Source organism: Martes martes (genome assembly GCF_963455335.1).
Source record: "Martes martes genome assembly, chromosome: 14".
In the NCBI taxonomy this organism is placed as follows: Eukaryota; Metazoa; Chordata; class Mammalia; order Carnivora; family Mustelidae; genus Martes; species Martes martes.
The window spans coordinates 35,175,450-35,191,768 of NC_137902.1; the positions used below are offsets into that span (position 1 = coordinate 35,175,450).

The 16,319-nt window shown below is 34.2% G+C and overlaps 1 protein-coding gene across 3 annotated transcripts in view; it reads right to left on the bottom strand.

Moving 5' to 3' along the window:
• Window positions 1–16,319, bottom strand: part of HECTD2 (HECT domain E3 ubiquitin protein ligase 2) — a gene marked incomplete at its 5' end in the record, with an annotated part of 71,185 nt that overhangs the window by 13,390 nt on the left and 41,476 nt on the right. For 2 of the 3 annotated variants that reach the window (XM_080823526.1, XM_080823524.1), the window contains 8 exons: window positions 2,734–2,822; window positions 3,707–3,839; window positions 4,680–4,787; window positions 7,957–8,053; window positions 10,452–10,575; window positions 11,331–11,479; window positions 12,910–13,019; window positions 14,719–14,764. In XM_080823526.1, the coding sequence (XP_080679652.1) occupies window positions 2,734–2,822; window positions 3,707–3,839; window positions 4,680–4,787; window positions 7,957–8,053; window positions 10,452–10,575; window positions 11,331–11,479; window positions 12,910–13,019; window positions 14,719–14,764 (856 nt within the window). Of the gene's footprint in view, window positions 1–2,733; window positions 2,823–3,706; window positions 3,840–4,679; window positions 4,788–7,956; window positions 8,057–10,451; window positions 10,576–11,330; window positions 11,480–12,909; window positions 13,020–14,718; window positions 14,765–16,319 lie in introns of all 3 variants that reach the window. The other variant, XM_080823525.1, reaches the window with a different exon arrangement.

Below are 16,319 nucleotides of genomic sequence, written 5' to 3' on the forward strand. Positions count from 1 at the left end.
CAATTTATTCAGAACTCAATGCAGAACACACTCCTAATTTTGGCGATCATTTTAACTATTTTAAAACTAAATACAGACTATATAAAGAGAGCTGAACTGAATAAACATACGGACACGGACACGGACACACACACACACATGCTATTGATAGGCTAACATGACAATTACTCTCTTACGGAAATACTTGAAAGGCCTTTACTACTTGGAGTGTACACAAAGTGTTCAGGTTAAAAGCTACAGATGTTGTCTATATAAACCCTGCCCAGTTATATTTTATTTATTACTTATATGGCAGAATGTAAGTCATCCACTTGCTGAAAGAGGGGTTTTAAATATCTTATTTCAGCTGTGAAATAAAGATTATTATATCAAGTTATTAAGAAAGTCATTAAGTTTATAGGGTCAAAAGGAAATCTAAACATATGGGCTGGATAAATTACTGAAAATTATTTTTAAAAATTGGAAGACAATGAGTATTTCAATTTGCCAAGGCAGAATGAAAGTTAATAGTAACTTAAGGAATAAACAGATACATTATTTTACAGGTAACTATATCAACAGAGACTAAGTAGTGTATTCAAGGGAAAGATACCAAAAAGGAGATCTAATATGCTTCCATACTTGTAATAATAGCTACAATGACAGTGACCATAATACTATGATGGTTACCATTTATGATCATCTACCACAGTGACAAGTTCTAAGCATTTTTCATTAAAAATTTAAAAAAAAATTATAACTCTAAAGGCGGGTTTTTTGCAGATGAGGAAGCAGGCCCATAATATTTGCCACAGAGCAGTTTTATATGCAGACTACAAGGTTTTATTTCACACTAAGTCAGCCCGTGCTGGCTGAAGCAAGGACGAGACGGAGGATGCGTCAGGTGGTACAAACAGAGTAGATTTTGAAAACCTTCTTTCAAATCCCCCTTTTGGTAAAAGCAGTTCTACTTTTAAAAAATTGTTATATTATAGCTCTTCATGCAATCTTCAAAACATTTTATAATTATTATTACAGGTTTCACCATAACATTTCTTGTAAACTCCAAAGTCTTACTATATTTAAAACTGAAGCATTAGGAATGCAATGCTGGCAGAACTACTAGAACAACAAATCTTTAGTCCTGAAACTGAAAGTGAAAATATATACAGAACTAACTATATTGTCTCAATAGAGAATGCGTGTTCTCAATTTTTATTTCTCACTTTTGATAGATCTATCACCTACTTACATGATCATAATCCATTACCATATCCTATTTTTCCTGTGAATTATCATGATTTTTCAGCATCAATCTCACTTTCTATAGTTTTTTTTGTGAGTGTGCATGTGAGATAAATACACATAATAATGAGATAGTAGTTATAATCAGTTAATTTTAAATTTAATTAATTAACTTGAAATATGCAGCATATGTAAATATGCTGAATGTGCTTGCTCTTTCGGGTAATCCTTGAATAGGAACTAATGACTACCGCAAAGGAAGCCAATAAGTAAACTTGTGATTCTATGGATAACACCATTCTAAAAATGTGATTTAAGCTAAGTAAGATTTAATACTGCATTATAAATATTAAAAAGTCAAAATAATCATCCAAATCTAAGCTGTGATAAGAATGTAAAGTATGACAAACATGTATCAGGGAATTCAAAAAGCTCAAAGGGTAGTGAAAAGTGTTGGTGACTCAGGCCTTCAATGAAACTGAAACATTCAACAAACGATTCCTGTAGATAACACTATAAAAACAGACATTTAAGAATTGATGAGCACTCCATATTATGGAACTTGGTGCTTTGGACCTTTGGACATGACGACATATGTATAATTTCAAATTAGGTTTACTATCTTAATGTGCTGTTTTCTCCCTGCTAACTTTTCTATCCACTTTCTCAATTTTACTATACCTTCCTCAGGATTTATTCCAACAAATGCAGCTGAACATTCCAAGCCCTCTCTGAGATCACTCCTGATTCCTTTGCTGAAGATGTCCTCTGTAACTCCCAGGATGACCTCTGTTTCAATCAAGGGGCCTGCACACTCCTTTGTACCACATCCAGGACAATGCAGCCTGGTTTCTAGCCATTCTCCCAGTCTGTGTCCTACTCTCTCTAGCCTTGTGCTAATCAGATAGAATGGTTCCATTTTTAAACCTCTACCTTTTCTGGGAAGAATACACTGACTCTTTTCCTTCTCAGAACTCCTTAGCATTTAATGTCAGAGTTATGAGTCTCTGGGAACTGGGGACCTTCAATTGGTGGTCATCTGCCCAGCTAGATGGTAAATTTTTTTTCCCAAAGATTTTATTTATTTATTTGACAGAGAGAGAGAGAGATCACAAGTAGGCAGAGAGGCAGGCAGAGAGAGAGAGGGGGAAGCAGGCTCCCCACCGAGCAGAGAGCCTGATGTGGGGCTCAATCCCAGGACCCTGAGATCATGACCTGAGCTGAAGGCAGAGGCTTAACCCACTGAGCCACCCAGGTGCCCCCTAGATGGTAAACTTTTTTTTTTTTTATTAATTTCTTTTCAGCATAACAGAATTCATTGATTTTGCACCACTCCCAGTGCTCCATGCAAAACGTGCCCTCCTTAATACCCTCCACCTGGCTCCCCCAACCTCACACAAGATTGTTAAATCTGAATAAAAGGCTTAATGTGAACAGCTTTCCAAAATTCAGATAAAATTCAAAATCTCTAGTGTACTAGCACCTCCTAGTGGAACATTTAAAGGATACAATTCCAACCAATCGGAATTCAGAATAGTTATCACATTTAAAACTGCTAAACCAATGGCAGTTTGAATCCTTGTGATATGTAAACATGCCTGAAAAAAAGAAACATGATTTTATTAACATGACTGATTAAAAAAATCAAAGTACTAAAAATGTAGATACCATCTCCTCTTTTAGAAATAAGACATTTTAGCAATAGTTCCATTACAAACCATCTTCATGTTAAAATACATAAAATCTATGCACAATGATGTGTAAGAGCATTTTACTATTTATTGGCATTCTGAACCAATGGTATAAATGGGTTAAAAAGAGAAAACTAAATCAGTTGATTTTATTTTATAAAAATGATAGTTTTAAAATTATGATCAAAATTAATTTTAGTTTATCCATGTCATCTCTATTTTCCATTGCCAGAAAGAGGTTATATTTACACATATACAAAATAAAAAGTAAGAAAAATACTTAAAACTCACTTTGAAGAAAAATCTGTTATAGACACTAAGGATTAGACACTAAGGATTATATAGGTATTTTCTCTAATAAGATAAAATTTCAAAGCTTACTTTTGTCTTAAAAGTTAATTAATGAATTCTTATTTATCAAAATGGCTCAAAATCTAATGAAAGAGGCTTCAGTATTCATATAGAGCAAGATACAGTCTTGTTTTTAAATTCTGCATGTTCTTCATTTCAATGACAAATTTTCATGCATTTGGTTTATTCAGGAAAGATGGGGATGCAGTCTTGCAAATATATACTTTCAGTCTTTATTGTGTAGGATTCCCAGTAAGATAATGAACATTTCAATCATCAGTTTGCTCACTTTTAAAAATGTAAATAACCATCCTTAAATTATTCAACATTTATGGTTGACAAAAAAAAATCTATAAACTCATATGGCTGGTTAAAAATAACAGTGCCTACTTAATCTAACAATTATGAAGAAACACTGTTCATAAAAATTGAATACTCACCATAATCTGGATGAAAAATTTGGCGAATTAGAAGAAGGAACCATTCTTTAGTCAAACCACCCATGTCCAAACCAGCTTCTCCTACAAATGTAACTTTCAGCTTCTTTTTTAAGTCTGCTCTTTTCCGGGTTAACTATTTGAAAAATTTATATGGTAGAGATGAACAAAGGGCAGTAAACAGGAAATTAACTTTTTCAATTCTGGAAAATGCATTAGGCAATCTTTATTTTTATTTGCAATGTCACAAAACTCACTCCATCTGTTCATCTAATAATTTGTCAGTTACTATGTGAATTAAGCATTATTATGTTTGTTGTAGAGATCAAGAGAAAGAATTAGAGGGTCAAGAACCCTGCTCAAAGTTACTGTCTCCTGGTATCATGTTGCCTCCAAGATTTTAATTTAGCAGTTTATATAATAAAATAGTTAATTTCCTTTTCTTTAATTTTCATTCCTGATTTAAAAAGCACATAATGAAATTAGCCATTATCTTATAATAGCCACAAGAAGATCTGGCTGAAGCACTGCACCTACATGAAGCTCCGTACAACCAAAGTATGTTTGGGCCTGAGTACGCTCAACATCCCCTGGAGGTCAGACCTCTAAGTTTAAAGATGAGTAATCTCAGGCCTGGAGAAGTTAAAATGACTCATTACACACCCAACAAGTGACAAAGGTGGGTCCAGAATCTAAGTTACATATTCAGAAACACAAAAATGCTCACTTAAGTGTTCTACATAAAATCTTTTTCTGCAGAGTTAACAACAAACCATTAATAAAAGTAAATAATGAACATAAGGCTTAATTGTGAATACACAACTAATTTTAAAAATGGTACCAGAGTATAAGGAAGTACCCTTACTGACATACAAAAATGAAAAACAGATTACCAAGACTTTAGTAATATACCACATTGTAGAATTTATTTAAAGCTTTAATCAATTAGTCCCATTTTGGAATAAATGATCTATACCTCATCAAGCGAATCACTAACCAGATGTGTCCGTCTTACTTTCATATTTAGAAATAACATGTTCATATCAGGTCTCTGTCTTCGAGATACTTTATCCACCAGACTTTGCTATTTAAAAAAGAAAGCAAATATTTTTACCTTTACTTATATTTATACTCACTTTTGCTTTTATTTTAATTTCAATTAAAACATTTAAGCACTATAATAAAAATCATTTATATCCTTCTCTATACCATCTCTCATATAAATATTTTCATACACTCAATTATACAAATTACTATTATTATATACTTATTATATGCATCTTTTCATTTTGAAGCAACCGTAACAAAAGGGGGTCCAAAATGGAGGACCAAAAATAATTCACCTTCTATAGTAAAGAAAGTTGCATTACAAGTTTCCAGATGACTCATTGCTCAAATAGCAAGGCTTTTTGTTTAATAAGTATAAACATAAAGTGGGAACACTTGAAATGAGGTATATACTACTTATGATAAACCTGGCTTAAGCTTTTTAGATATTGCATTTACTGGAAAAGCACAGTCAGTCTACTTTTAGAAAGTAATCTGTCAACATTTAGAAATATTAACAATGTTCATACCCTTTGTCTCAATAATTCCACTTCTGGGAATTCTAAACACAAAAAATATACAGTGAGATGTTCATCACAGCACTAGCTATAAAAGCAAAACTTTAGAAATATATAATATACGTATCTAATGGAATATAATACAACTATTAAAATGGATGGTTGTAATTATGTAAATAATACGGAAAGTATTTAAGAAAGGTACAAGTGAAAAAAGCAGGGAACAAAAGTATATATGTAAAACTGTTTCAATTCTGTTGCCTTTTAAAGATATCATAGAGAAGAAATATCAAAAGAAAATTTACTAAAATATTAACAGTTTGGGTATGTTATGTTTGGGTAATGGAAATGTCTGGATAATGGAAATGTGGGTAATTTAAAAAATCTATGGTTTTTCAAAATATAAGTAATGAGTATGTAAAAAACATATTAAAAACACCTATTAGAAATATATAAGTATCATAGGAAGTCTACATGCTTGTACAATTTATTCCAATTTATATAATTAAATAATTTTTACCAGACTACTTCATCTTCTTTGGTAGCAAAGAAAAATTATTGTAGACTAGAGATGACATTTCAGACATTTTAAATAATGCAGCAAAGGACTTAACTAAATAAATTTTTAATACTACAAATCTGTATAAGGCTATGTCCATGATTTTGTAGATTACTACAATAAAACACTCTAATTCAGAGCACTTCGTTTCTCTAATTTCCACTTCTAAAGGCTTTTAATAGTTTTGCATTTTTTCTCCCTTCTTCTCTGGGTCCTCCCTCTGATGCTCAGACTGCTCTATATTCCTATGTCATGGACTTACTGTCCTAACCTTATTTCCTATGTTGTACTCATAGTCTAACTCCTGGAAAGCCACCACACTGGAAATATCCAGCAAACAAATTTATACTAAGATGCTAATGGTAGCCAAGACTTAGTGGCTACTCCTTCCATCAGGAATATTTAATAGAAAATGCTTGGAATGAATGAAATAATCGCTAAAAGGTAGAAGTTAGATACAGTCTGATGAGGAAGTTTATTTTAGGTTGGGGAATCTCTTTCACAGCTTCAGATACCATATAAACTCTTGTTTACATTAACTACCTATAAGGCTGTCTGTCCCTTTGTCAAAATAACCACCAGCCATTAATTCCAAGTGGTGTGGCAGTTTACAACTCAAGATGTTGGGCAACAAGCAGAAGAACAGATAATGGCACTTAACTCTTCAGTCTCTACTCATTTGTGTCCATGCTCTGTGGAAGACAGCCTGTGACAGAGTCTACAGCTGCCATTCTCCTTTTAATTAGAAGAAAATTTCATTAAAGAAGATATTTGCTGTTTTAAGTGTGAGTGACATGGCAGAAAACTGCTCAGGGGAACTGAGATAAACTTCTAGCTCTTCAGATTTTTTTTTTTTTTTTTTTTTTTTTTTACAAATATAAAAAAGTTACAGCCCAAAGTAAAAAAGTTCTAAAAAGGCACATGAAATTGCACAAATGCAACTAAGAGAAACTGCCAAAATGCCAATATAGACTAATCTTTGAGCCAATATCTACCCGAGATTTAGTAGTAATTCTGATGCCAAATATACCTGTTTAAATTTACTTTTCAGGGGGGTAGAGTGGCTTTGGAACTCCCTTGGTACACACAGGCAATAACATTTCTTCTAGTATTCTCATAGTCAGTGTAAGCTGACTCTGGGATGTCACCAGTCACTCACATCTTTTGTCCTGCTCTGTGATAGAAAAAAATACTCACCTTCTGGGAACTGAATTACCGAAGAATAAACTTTTCTTATTTTTTAAAGCATTTTAAAGTATTATAATTTACACTTTAGGAATGTTTTTATATTCTTGGACAAGACATGGAAATCATTTCTTTTTACTCTGAGGATCTGTTTAAGATTACTGACAACCTTCCCTCTTTAAAATAGTGAGTGTCCCGAAAGCAGATACTCAAAATATATGAGCATTGAAATGTATAGTCTAGCCCTCTAATAAAAGAAAAACTGCTCACTCAGTCTGTATCTCTTAGAAAACATACCTAACTTTACTGAGCTGTGCTGAGACACAAGGGCTGGTGGGCAGAGAAGGGGGATAAAGACAGGACCAGAGATAAACTTCCTCCTGCTGCATGGTCTGCCTACAGCCAGTCAGACTCCTACCCCAGTTTCTGTAGGTCTCCATGCCTTTTGGTTTCCTAGTAATCCATAAAACATCTTTTACTTCTTTGGGACATATTTCTGTTTCCCAAGATTATACATATCCTCTGATTTTTTGGTTTTTCCTATTTGATTTTCTTAAAACCTAGAACACGCTGCTGTGGTTTGAGTGGTGTACTCTTAAGGACACCCCTTGCCCTCACTGCAGTTTTCCCTAGTGCTCTGCCGGCTACCATCGAGTTCGAATATGGGATCCACAGAATGATGTCCAACAGGTTCCCAGTACTTTGGTCTGTGAGAGGTATTTCATCTTTCTGCTCTATTTATAATATAATGAGAACCTGATGAGGGGTTATCTCTTTCCTATATCGTGAACAGGTTTAAGCACTTTTGGAGGGAGTTATAAAAAGAATTTTACTTTTAACATTTCCTGATTATGCTAGAACAATTCACAAGACATTTGATTTATTTATTAAATTATTTACTGTATTGATTATAGTCAGCATAAATGTTTTTGTAGCTGGCTTACCCTTGCGATGCTTATCATCTGTTGTTCTGAGTCTCTTTGAATAATGATTTTTTTTGCAGCTATAGAAATAACGAATGGGTACTGACAGAAGGAAAACCTGCTCAACAAGTGAAAACAGAAAAAGCAAAATGGTGTATTTTTAGCAAAATTATACTAAGGGAATATCTAAGGTACCCCTCCTAACAATATAAAACATCACTTTTGTATTGTGTTTTACCATTTACAAAATGATTTTATGTGCATCATTTCTTTTAGTCCCCACAGCCTTGTGAAGTCCGTATCATTACTAGACGTGCTGTGTGTTCATTCTCTAGAGGAATCTACATCTAGCACTTGGAAATGTACTAACCACTTATATGGTTCACACAAATCATTTCAGTTTATGTACAGTCGCCTATAGATTATTACCTGTGAAAATATGGCCAACACCAGAACCCAGAGGCAGAAGTGCTCATGAAGGAGGATTAGGACAGAAAGTTCATGCACAGAAATTACTATAAAAATCCATTACTACATGGATATTTCTCATGTGCAAGCTTCAGAAATAGGAAATCTAGCAATAACTATGGTAGTAAAAAGCAAAGTAATAAATTTAAGATCAATAAAATAAAAGTATGTTGCTGCTGGAATTGTATTTAATGGTTAGTAGTATGAAATGGTATGTATTTGTAAAGACAGGACATTATGATCAAAGGTCAAGAAAATAACTAACTTTATCCCTTCAGAGCTGATCCTGTGATATATAAAAAAGCCACAAACTACCCAGAGAGAAATGCATTTAGGGGGAACTAGTAGGTGACAGTGACACTTCAGGAGACAGACTCCATCAGAAGTGGCTGCAGTGAATCCATGAGTTACAGCTGGAATCCATCCAAGTATAGTCAAGTACTGGGTGCAAAGAAGGCGTGATGAGGAAAAAGGAGATTGCCCTAGTGCGAACCACAAATAAAACCACTTTCTCCTGAATGCAACTGTTAATAAAAGTTGTTCAGTACTAATGTGTAACAGTTTTAATATCACTAAGTGCTAACTAAAAGCTTGGAAATGAGGTCTATCTATATCTATATGTATCTTGGTCTTATTACATATTTTCAAACAGTGTGTCTTAAGCCTTCCCTCGTCATGCACGTAATACTATGTGTGTGACACACTGAAATAAACAGTTGTGGCTGCTCATTGCCAGAGGTGACTTGCCCTTGGGCTCCAGGTCCCCCTCTAAGTCCAGGCTGGCTTCCCCTAAACTGAAAGGATCATAGGATCAACAGTCCTCTGAAAGCCCTTCTTGGTACCCAGTGCTGTGGCACAGTGGTTAGAAGAGCTCTGTATTAAAAGATGTCACTGAAATATGCACAGTAACCACAGTTGTTTTGTGGTTTTGTCTACAACATTACAATTATATTAAAGTTGGAGAAAAAAGTGTGTTTGTAAAATAAATACTTTCTCAAGAAAATACCCATTGGACAGAACAAAGTCTGAGAAACAATTCTTGTTTAGTTCTGAGTATTCAGATGTGGACGGAGATATGTCCCGAAGGCCAGTCTATGGTTTTGGCCAATTCTGATAAAAAGGGTCCCTGGCAGATTGAACCAGTTTATAAACTGATCTGGGGTTTTGAGATTACTTATATCCCTACCATAGCTCTTAAGTCTCCTTTAGAACAGACACACTCTCCAAGGTATCACATGGTCTGGGAATAAATTATGCTTGGGTTAGTCATGCTGGTTTAATCCAAACTGTGAGTGTGGATATAGGTGCAGTATATTAAAGAATTTGGTCAAGCTTTTTGAAAACCTATTACACTGCTATAATAAATGATTTGAGGTGGAGCCCTTTTGCTATAACTCCCATTCTTTTTATATTGTGTATAAGGGACAGAATGAAGGAGAAAAGGAGAGAACTGTACGTGTGTATATATGCATGTGTATAATTACTGTTTTAGAACAGGCACTGGCGAACTATGGCCCATGGGACAAATATGGTCTACCACCTGTGTACAGAAAGTTTTCTGGGACAGACACACTTGTTTATTTACATATTGTCTAACGTTGTTTCTGTGTTACAGTGGTATACCAGAGTTCGTATAGTCCAAAGAGCCAAAAATATTTACCATCTAGTACTTTACAGAGAAAGTTTGTGACCCCTGTACTGGATGGTAGCATATAGAAGAAGAAGATATAAGAAACTTGCACACTAAGATAGAAATTTTCCCTTCTAAAAAAGATGTTGTTAAACTAAAACCAAATTAACATGTACATAAATTCAAAATGTAAGAAAAAGAAAATGCTTTAAGAAATATAATGACGTTTCAAGGCTGGGTATCTAAACTATAAATGTATGTAATGTATGTATATAATATAATATAAATGTATGTATATAAACTATAAGTTTATATACAAAGTTATGTGCATACTTAAATTTATTTATACAAACATCCACTCATTCTTTTGAATAGTATTTCATTTAGGTAAGTAATCAAAATGAGCTTCTGATTGTACCTGTGAGAGTTTCCAAAGCTCTGCCAGGTGTGGTATTCTTCCATGAGATCAATGTGATCCAATGTTGAATTATAGAAATCAGTATAAGGAATAAGGGGAGGATGAACCAAACTGTTTGCAGTATCTGTAAAGATAAATTCTAACAATGATCTTTTCTAACATGTGCATGATTCATTCTAACAAGAACATTTTAATGCTCACCAGATAGCCTTTATCTAGAAATTCCCATTTTAAGCAACTATAGCTCCAAATTTAAAAAGTAGTTTTAAATTGTGGTTCAGGGGAATGCCTGGGTGGCTCAGTAGGTTAAGTGCCTGCCTTCAGCTCAGGTCATGATCTCAGAGTCCTGGGATCTAGCCTGCAACCTGGGCTCTCTGCATAGCGGGGAGCCTTCCCTCTGCCCCTTCCCCCACTCATGTTCTTTCTCTCTCTCTCAAATAAATAAAATCTTTAAAAAAAAATGGTGGTTCAGATACAGCCAATCATTTCTTACTTTTATAAAAAACTTGTGGTGGGGATTAGAAGAGTATAGTAAAGGGAGTATACAGGTGAACACCGCCTCACATACTTTCCCATCAGTGTGTTCTCTCCTAGAAGTTCTTGGGAATCAACACAAGTTCCAGCTTTCTTAGGAGTCTCTACTTAGTAGGTCACATGCAGAAGACGGCCAGAACACAGAATACTGCCCAATAAAATACATAAAGCTTTTTCATGCGTATACAGTAAATGTGAAATTCATTATCAAAACAGGAAATAAATTACAACTCTTTACTTCAAAGGAAGGTTTTAAAATTTAAGAAAGCCTCTACAGTACTCTGAGATCCTTATAGAAATGTCCCTAATATCTAAGAAAAGAGAAGATAGAGTAATAAAACCTACTAAGTAAAGCCAACACTTTGGATGCTGATGGGATCCACCAGGAACACTTTGTTATAGGTGGAAATTCTTCAGGCTTTGCAGGAAACAGGCGCAGAGAAATAAATTGCAGCAATCTCTCTACCAATTGTTTGAACCTCTTCTGGGATAATCTGGTAAAGATTTTGAAACAATTCCAATCAAATCACATTTTCTATTTTGGTAATATGTTAGATATCAAAGTGTACCTTGTACACATAAAATTTTAGAATATCCCCCCAAACTCTACTTCTTAAGTTGCCAAATATTTGAAAAGATGCAAAATCTTACCTGGAGTATTGTTTCTTAAATAAGAAATAAACACCAAAATTACTGTAACATTAGCATTAAGCATTTCATTCTTAAGGCTTTCAATATTCAGTCAATCCTGGTTATATTTAGACTCAGTATTTGCAAATTTGCCTACTTGCTAAAATTTCATTGCAACCCCAAAATCAGTATTAGTGGAGCTTTCAGTCATGGTCATTTGCAGATGTGCATATTCCCAGCTGAGGTCGAACAAAGAAACACTCTGCCTTCTTATTTTAGTTCCCATACCGTAAATGAGTATTCCTTACACAGTTTACTTAGTGTCATGTTTTCCATATTTTTGTGCTTTTTTGTTAGTAATTCTGGTGTTTTAAAATGGCTCCCAAAATGTAGTGCTAAAGTTCTGTCTATTGTTCTCAAATATGAGAGGCATGTGAGGTACCTTATGGAGAATAAACTTGTGTCAGATAAAATTGGTTCAAACATTAGTCATAGTGCTATTGGTCGCAAGTTCAAGGCTAATGAATCCACAACTTCTATCAAATAAGATGTCTTTACATACAATGCTTTAAAAATAAGATCATGTATTCATCGGTTGATGGGAATACTATGACCAGCAGCTCATAGGAGCCTAACCCTATTATGTCCTAAAGGATCAATGATTCAGTATCTGTTAATTCAGTGTTAACAGTAACTTTATAGAACATAAATATCATGAATAATGAGAACCGACTGTATTTAAAATTAATTCTGAAAATATTTTGCCTCTAACATTTTCTCAATCATAGAGAAAAGTCATTGTTTATGTGAGTACAGCTCTATGAAAAATCAGACTGTATTATTTTATAAATTGATACTGATGGCTAAGCTATGGTTTATGATGACATTATTAGATAAGGAAAAGGCACTATGTAAGTAATGGTGAGACTGACTGACAAAAATAGGAAATAAAAAGACACAAATTGAAACAGTATCTGAGAAAATCCAGTCACCACTTTCAGATATAAGAAAACCACTGACAGGCAGGTGCTGTGTAATAAGAGAAAGCAGTGGATAGAAACCTCAACAACAGCTTGCACCAGCAAAATGGTTACTTGCTTTAAACATAGATTTTTAATTACCCTCTCGGTGGTACTAAAGGATATGTTTATAATTGGCCTTGAAGTACTGTTAATTAGAAGATCATTTCTAGAGACCTGAAAACATTTAAATATAGTTTATTATAAAATCACTAATATCAAACTTGAAACTGTACGATTATACGAGTTCTTATTAATATGATAGAATGATTTACTTTTTAAACCAGTGAACTAGGAAATGATGATCAGCTTCCACTAAGGTAGCTATCTGTCGTAGCAAGTGAGCATAGATGACATACGTAGATGTATTATTAAATTGAGGATTCTGAAAAAGATATTAAAGATAAGTGTGTTAAAATTTTGTTAACATGAAAGGAAAGACACTAAGCTTAATGAGCTAAGTGGTAAATTAGGAAACTAAATTTGAGATTATGAAATACTGGGTGAAAACCTGTAAAACAATAATCTATTTGTTTAATTGTTTAATTAACAGAAACTTTGATTTTTGGTTGTGGTATAGCAGAAAGAGCATGGGCTTTGAAATTAAGACAGATCTGGGCCTGAGGGCTGATTCTACCACTTGGGCATGTTCCTTAAACTTTGAGTCTCAATTTCCCCATCTCTAAAACAGGAATGATAGTATCTATCTTACTTAAGTAGTAAAAAAGAAAATGTATGTAAGGCTCCTAGCTCCATGGTAATCACTATTATCCAATTAAACAAAAAACCTGTTCTTCCTTGATTAAAGAAAAAAAGAATTCTAGAAAAAGGAAGTAAGAGCTGGTTGTGAAACCTCTGCCACTGTGAAATGAATTAGTGGCATGTCTCACAAAGAATAAGGAGAGAGCCACAACACAGCGTCTGACAACTTTCAAATGTCAAAGGGACACTGAAGGAGTGCTTGAAGCCTCTAGTTACATCTCTACAACCTAAACTCTTATCACTATGTGCATTTCAGAGCTTCACAGAAAAAATAAGTATTACTGAAAAATGAACTGAAATTGTGGCAGCTAAGAGAGCACCATGTATTCTTTGAAACTGACTTACTGACAAGGGCAAATTCAAACCCAGAGAGTGCCTCTGGCAGACAGCCTCACCTGGTGGTGCTCCTGAGACAGTGTCAAGGGCAGAGCTTTTGGCTGACACACAGACTTACTCAAAAAATCTGAACTTCACTTGTCATTTCTCAGCTTTTATTATCTACATACACTTCCTCCCTTTCTTCTCGTTTTGCTTTTGTCCTTCCTACCTCTCTACTTTCCGTTCTTGTATCTTTCCACTACCTCTTGTCTACTTGGTGTTTTTCTCACTTTTACTTTTTTCCTTTCTTCCCTTTTTATTCCTAATGTGCATGTTTCCTTTTATTGGACATAATATTTAACTAAACACTTCATCTTACTTAACATAATGTTTTACCTTTAAATGAGATAATAATATACACAAACACCTTTTGTAAATTTAAAGACTAATACAAAAGCAGTATGCTAGCTATGTAATAACATACTTCTTTCTCAGAAAATAATACAAACTAAAAATTGCTTATCATTTGTCTGGACCTTATTTTTTTGTATCTACGAATCTATATCTCTCAAGAGGAAAAAGTCTATCACCTTTGCTTTAGCAAACATAAGCAACCACCTTGATTTCTCCATTAGAATTCTAATGGAAGCATTTATTTAAAATACCTAGAGAAGTTAGAATCCTACTAGTTGGAAAATAAAAGAAAGTTCTGAAGCGCATTAAAGCTAGTTATAGGAGGCTGACTGAATGAAGCAGAGATGCTTCCATTCTGCTTGATCCTGAATACTACAGCAGAAAGGCAAGAACTACATTAAAATTTTAATCCAAAAGATAATTTAGCTTCCCACTGTTTATCTGGTATAACCTTAATGCTCTGGCTACACTATAATCTAAAAACTATCAATAATGTTGCACAAAACAATACTTAGTACTTGATATCATTTCCCTTAACACATGCATAGACAGAGATCTGAATTAGACAACTTCAGTTCTCACTTTCTTACCTGTAAAAGTATAAAATATGCTCTAAGGTCATCTTTTGTTCGTGGACTGTAAAACAAATATGCATAATTGATTACAGATTAGTATTTAATCTTATAGCAGCTAACAAAAAATGATACATGTTTTTGTGAGAACTGAGCTGGTAAAAGCCAAAAATGAGACTTAATATGTATGATTACTTAGACAGTAACGTATTCATAGTATGCTGGGAATATAGGTTCTTCTGTGCTTACTCTTGGCTGGTTCTGAAGACACCTAAAAGATGAGTTAAGTAGGGGCGCGTGGGTGGCTCACTCAGTTAAGCATGACTCTTGATTTCAGCTCGGGTCACAGTCTCAGGTTGTGAGATGGAGCCCTGTGTCAGGCTCCGAACTCAGCATGGGGTCTGCTTGAGATTCTCTCTCTGCCCCTCCCCCCAACTCATGCTCTCACATGATTTCTCTCTCTCAAATAAACAAATAAAATCTTAAAAGAGAAAGGTAAATTAAATAGGCCATAATATTTTATGAGGTAAATATCATGACTAACTCGGGAAAGAGTTAAGAGCCTGATAAATAATCAACAATTTTGGGGCACCTGGGTGGTTCAGTGGGTTAAAGCCTCTGCCTTCGGCTGAGGTCATGATCTCAGGGTCCTGGGATCGAGCCCCACTTAGGGCTTTCTGCTCAGCAGGGAACCTCCTTCCTCCTCTCTCTCTGCCTGACTCTCTACTTGTAATCTCTGTTTATCAAATAAATAAATAAAATCTTTTAAAAAAATCAACAATTTTAGAGTACTTACATTTTTGTTTTAATAAAGGATAGTTGTATCTCACTTGAAAATACTGATGCACTAAAGAAAGAAAATATGCTTGTATTTATCTATTTCTGAAATGATATAGAAATGTCTGCAAATCAAATCACATGGTAAATGCATCCAGTATGTGTCTAATTAAATTTGAAATTAAATTCATATTTGAATACCTTTGAGAAGTAACTGATTTGTAATTTTACCCCATATAAATCTGGATTTTCACATTGTCAGATTTGACCAAGGGTTTTTGCTATTCCCAAAGCTGATGATTGTTTCTTTCTTGCCCTTTCAGGATCTACTGAATGGACTCTCACAAATACTCTGAAGAAACTTCTTAAATTAATAGTGGTTCACCTATATGATTACCAGATTCAATTCATGATCCTTGACTGGGTCCAAAATCCAGATATTAAAGAACACTTTTAAGAAAACTGGGGTAATTTAAATGTGGACTGCATTTTAGAGAGTACTATAAGAAAAAACATTTGTTTGGGTGTGATACTGTGTTATGGTTATGTAGGAAAAGATTATTAAGAAATATACGCTGAAGCAATTAGAGGTTAAGTGTCATGATGTCTTCCATTTACTAAAAGAAATAATTATGCACACATTCACACGCACAGGGAGAAAAAGAAAAAGCAAATGTGGCATAAAATTAACAACTGGTGAATTTCAGTGAAAGGTATATGAGTTCTCATTAACTTTTCTGTGGCTTAATTTTTCAAAATTAAATGCTGGGGAAAAAAAGGTTCACCTCCTAGTATCTCCTTATTTCCTTTAAGAAAATAAAATGACCAAATGATTACTTATT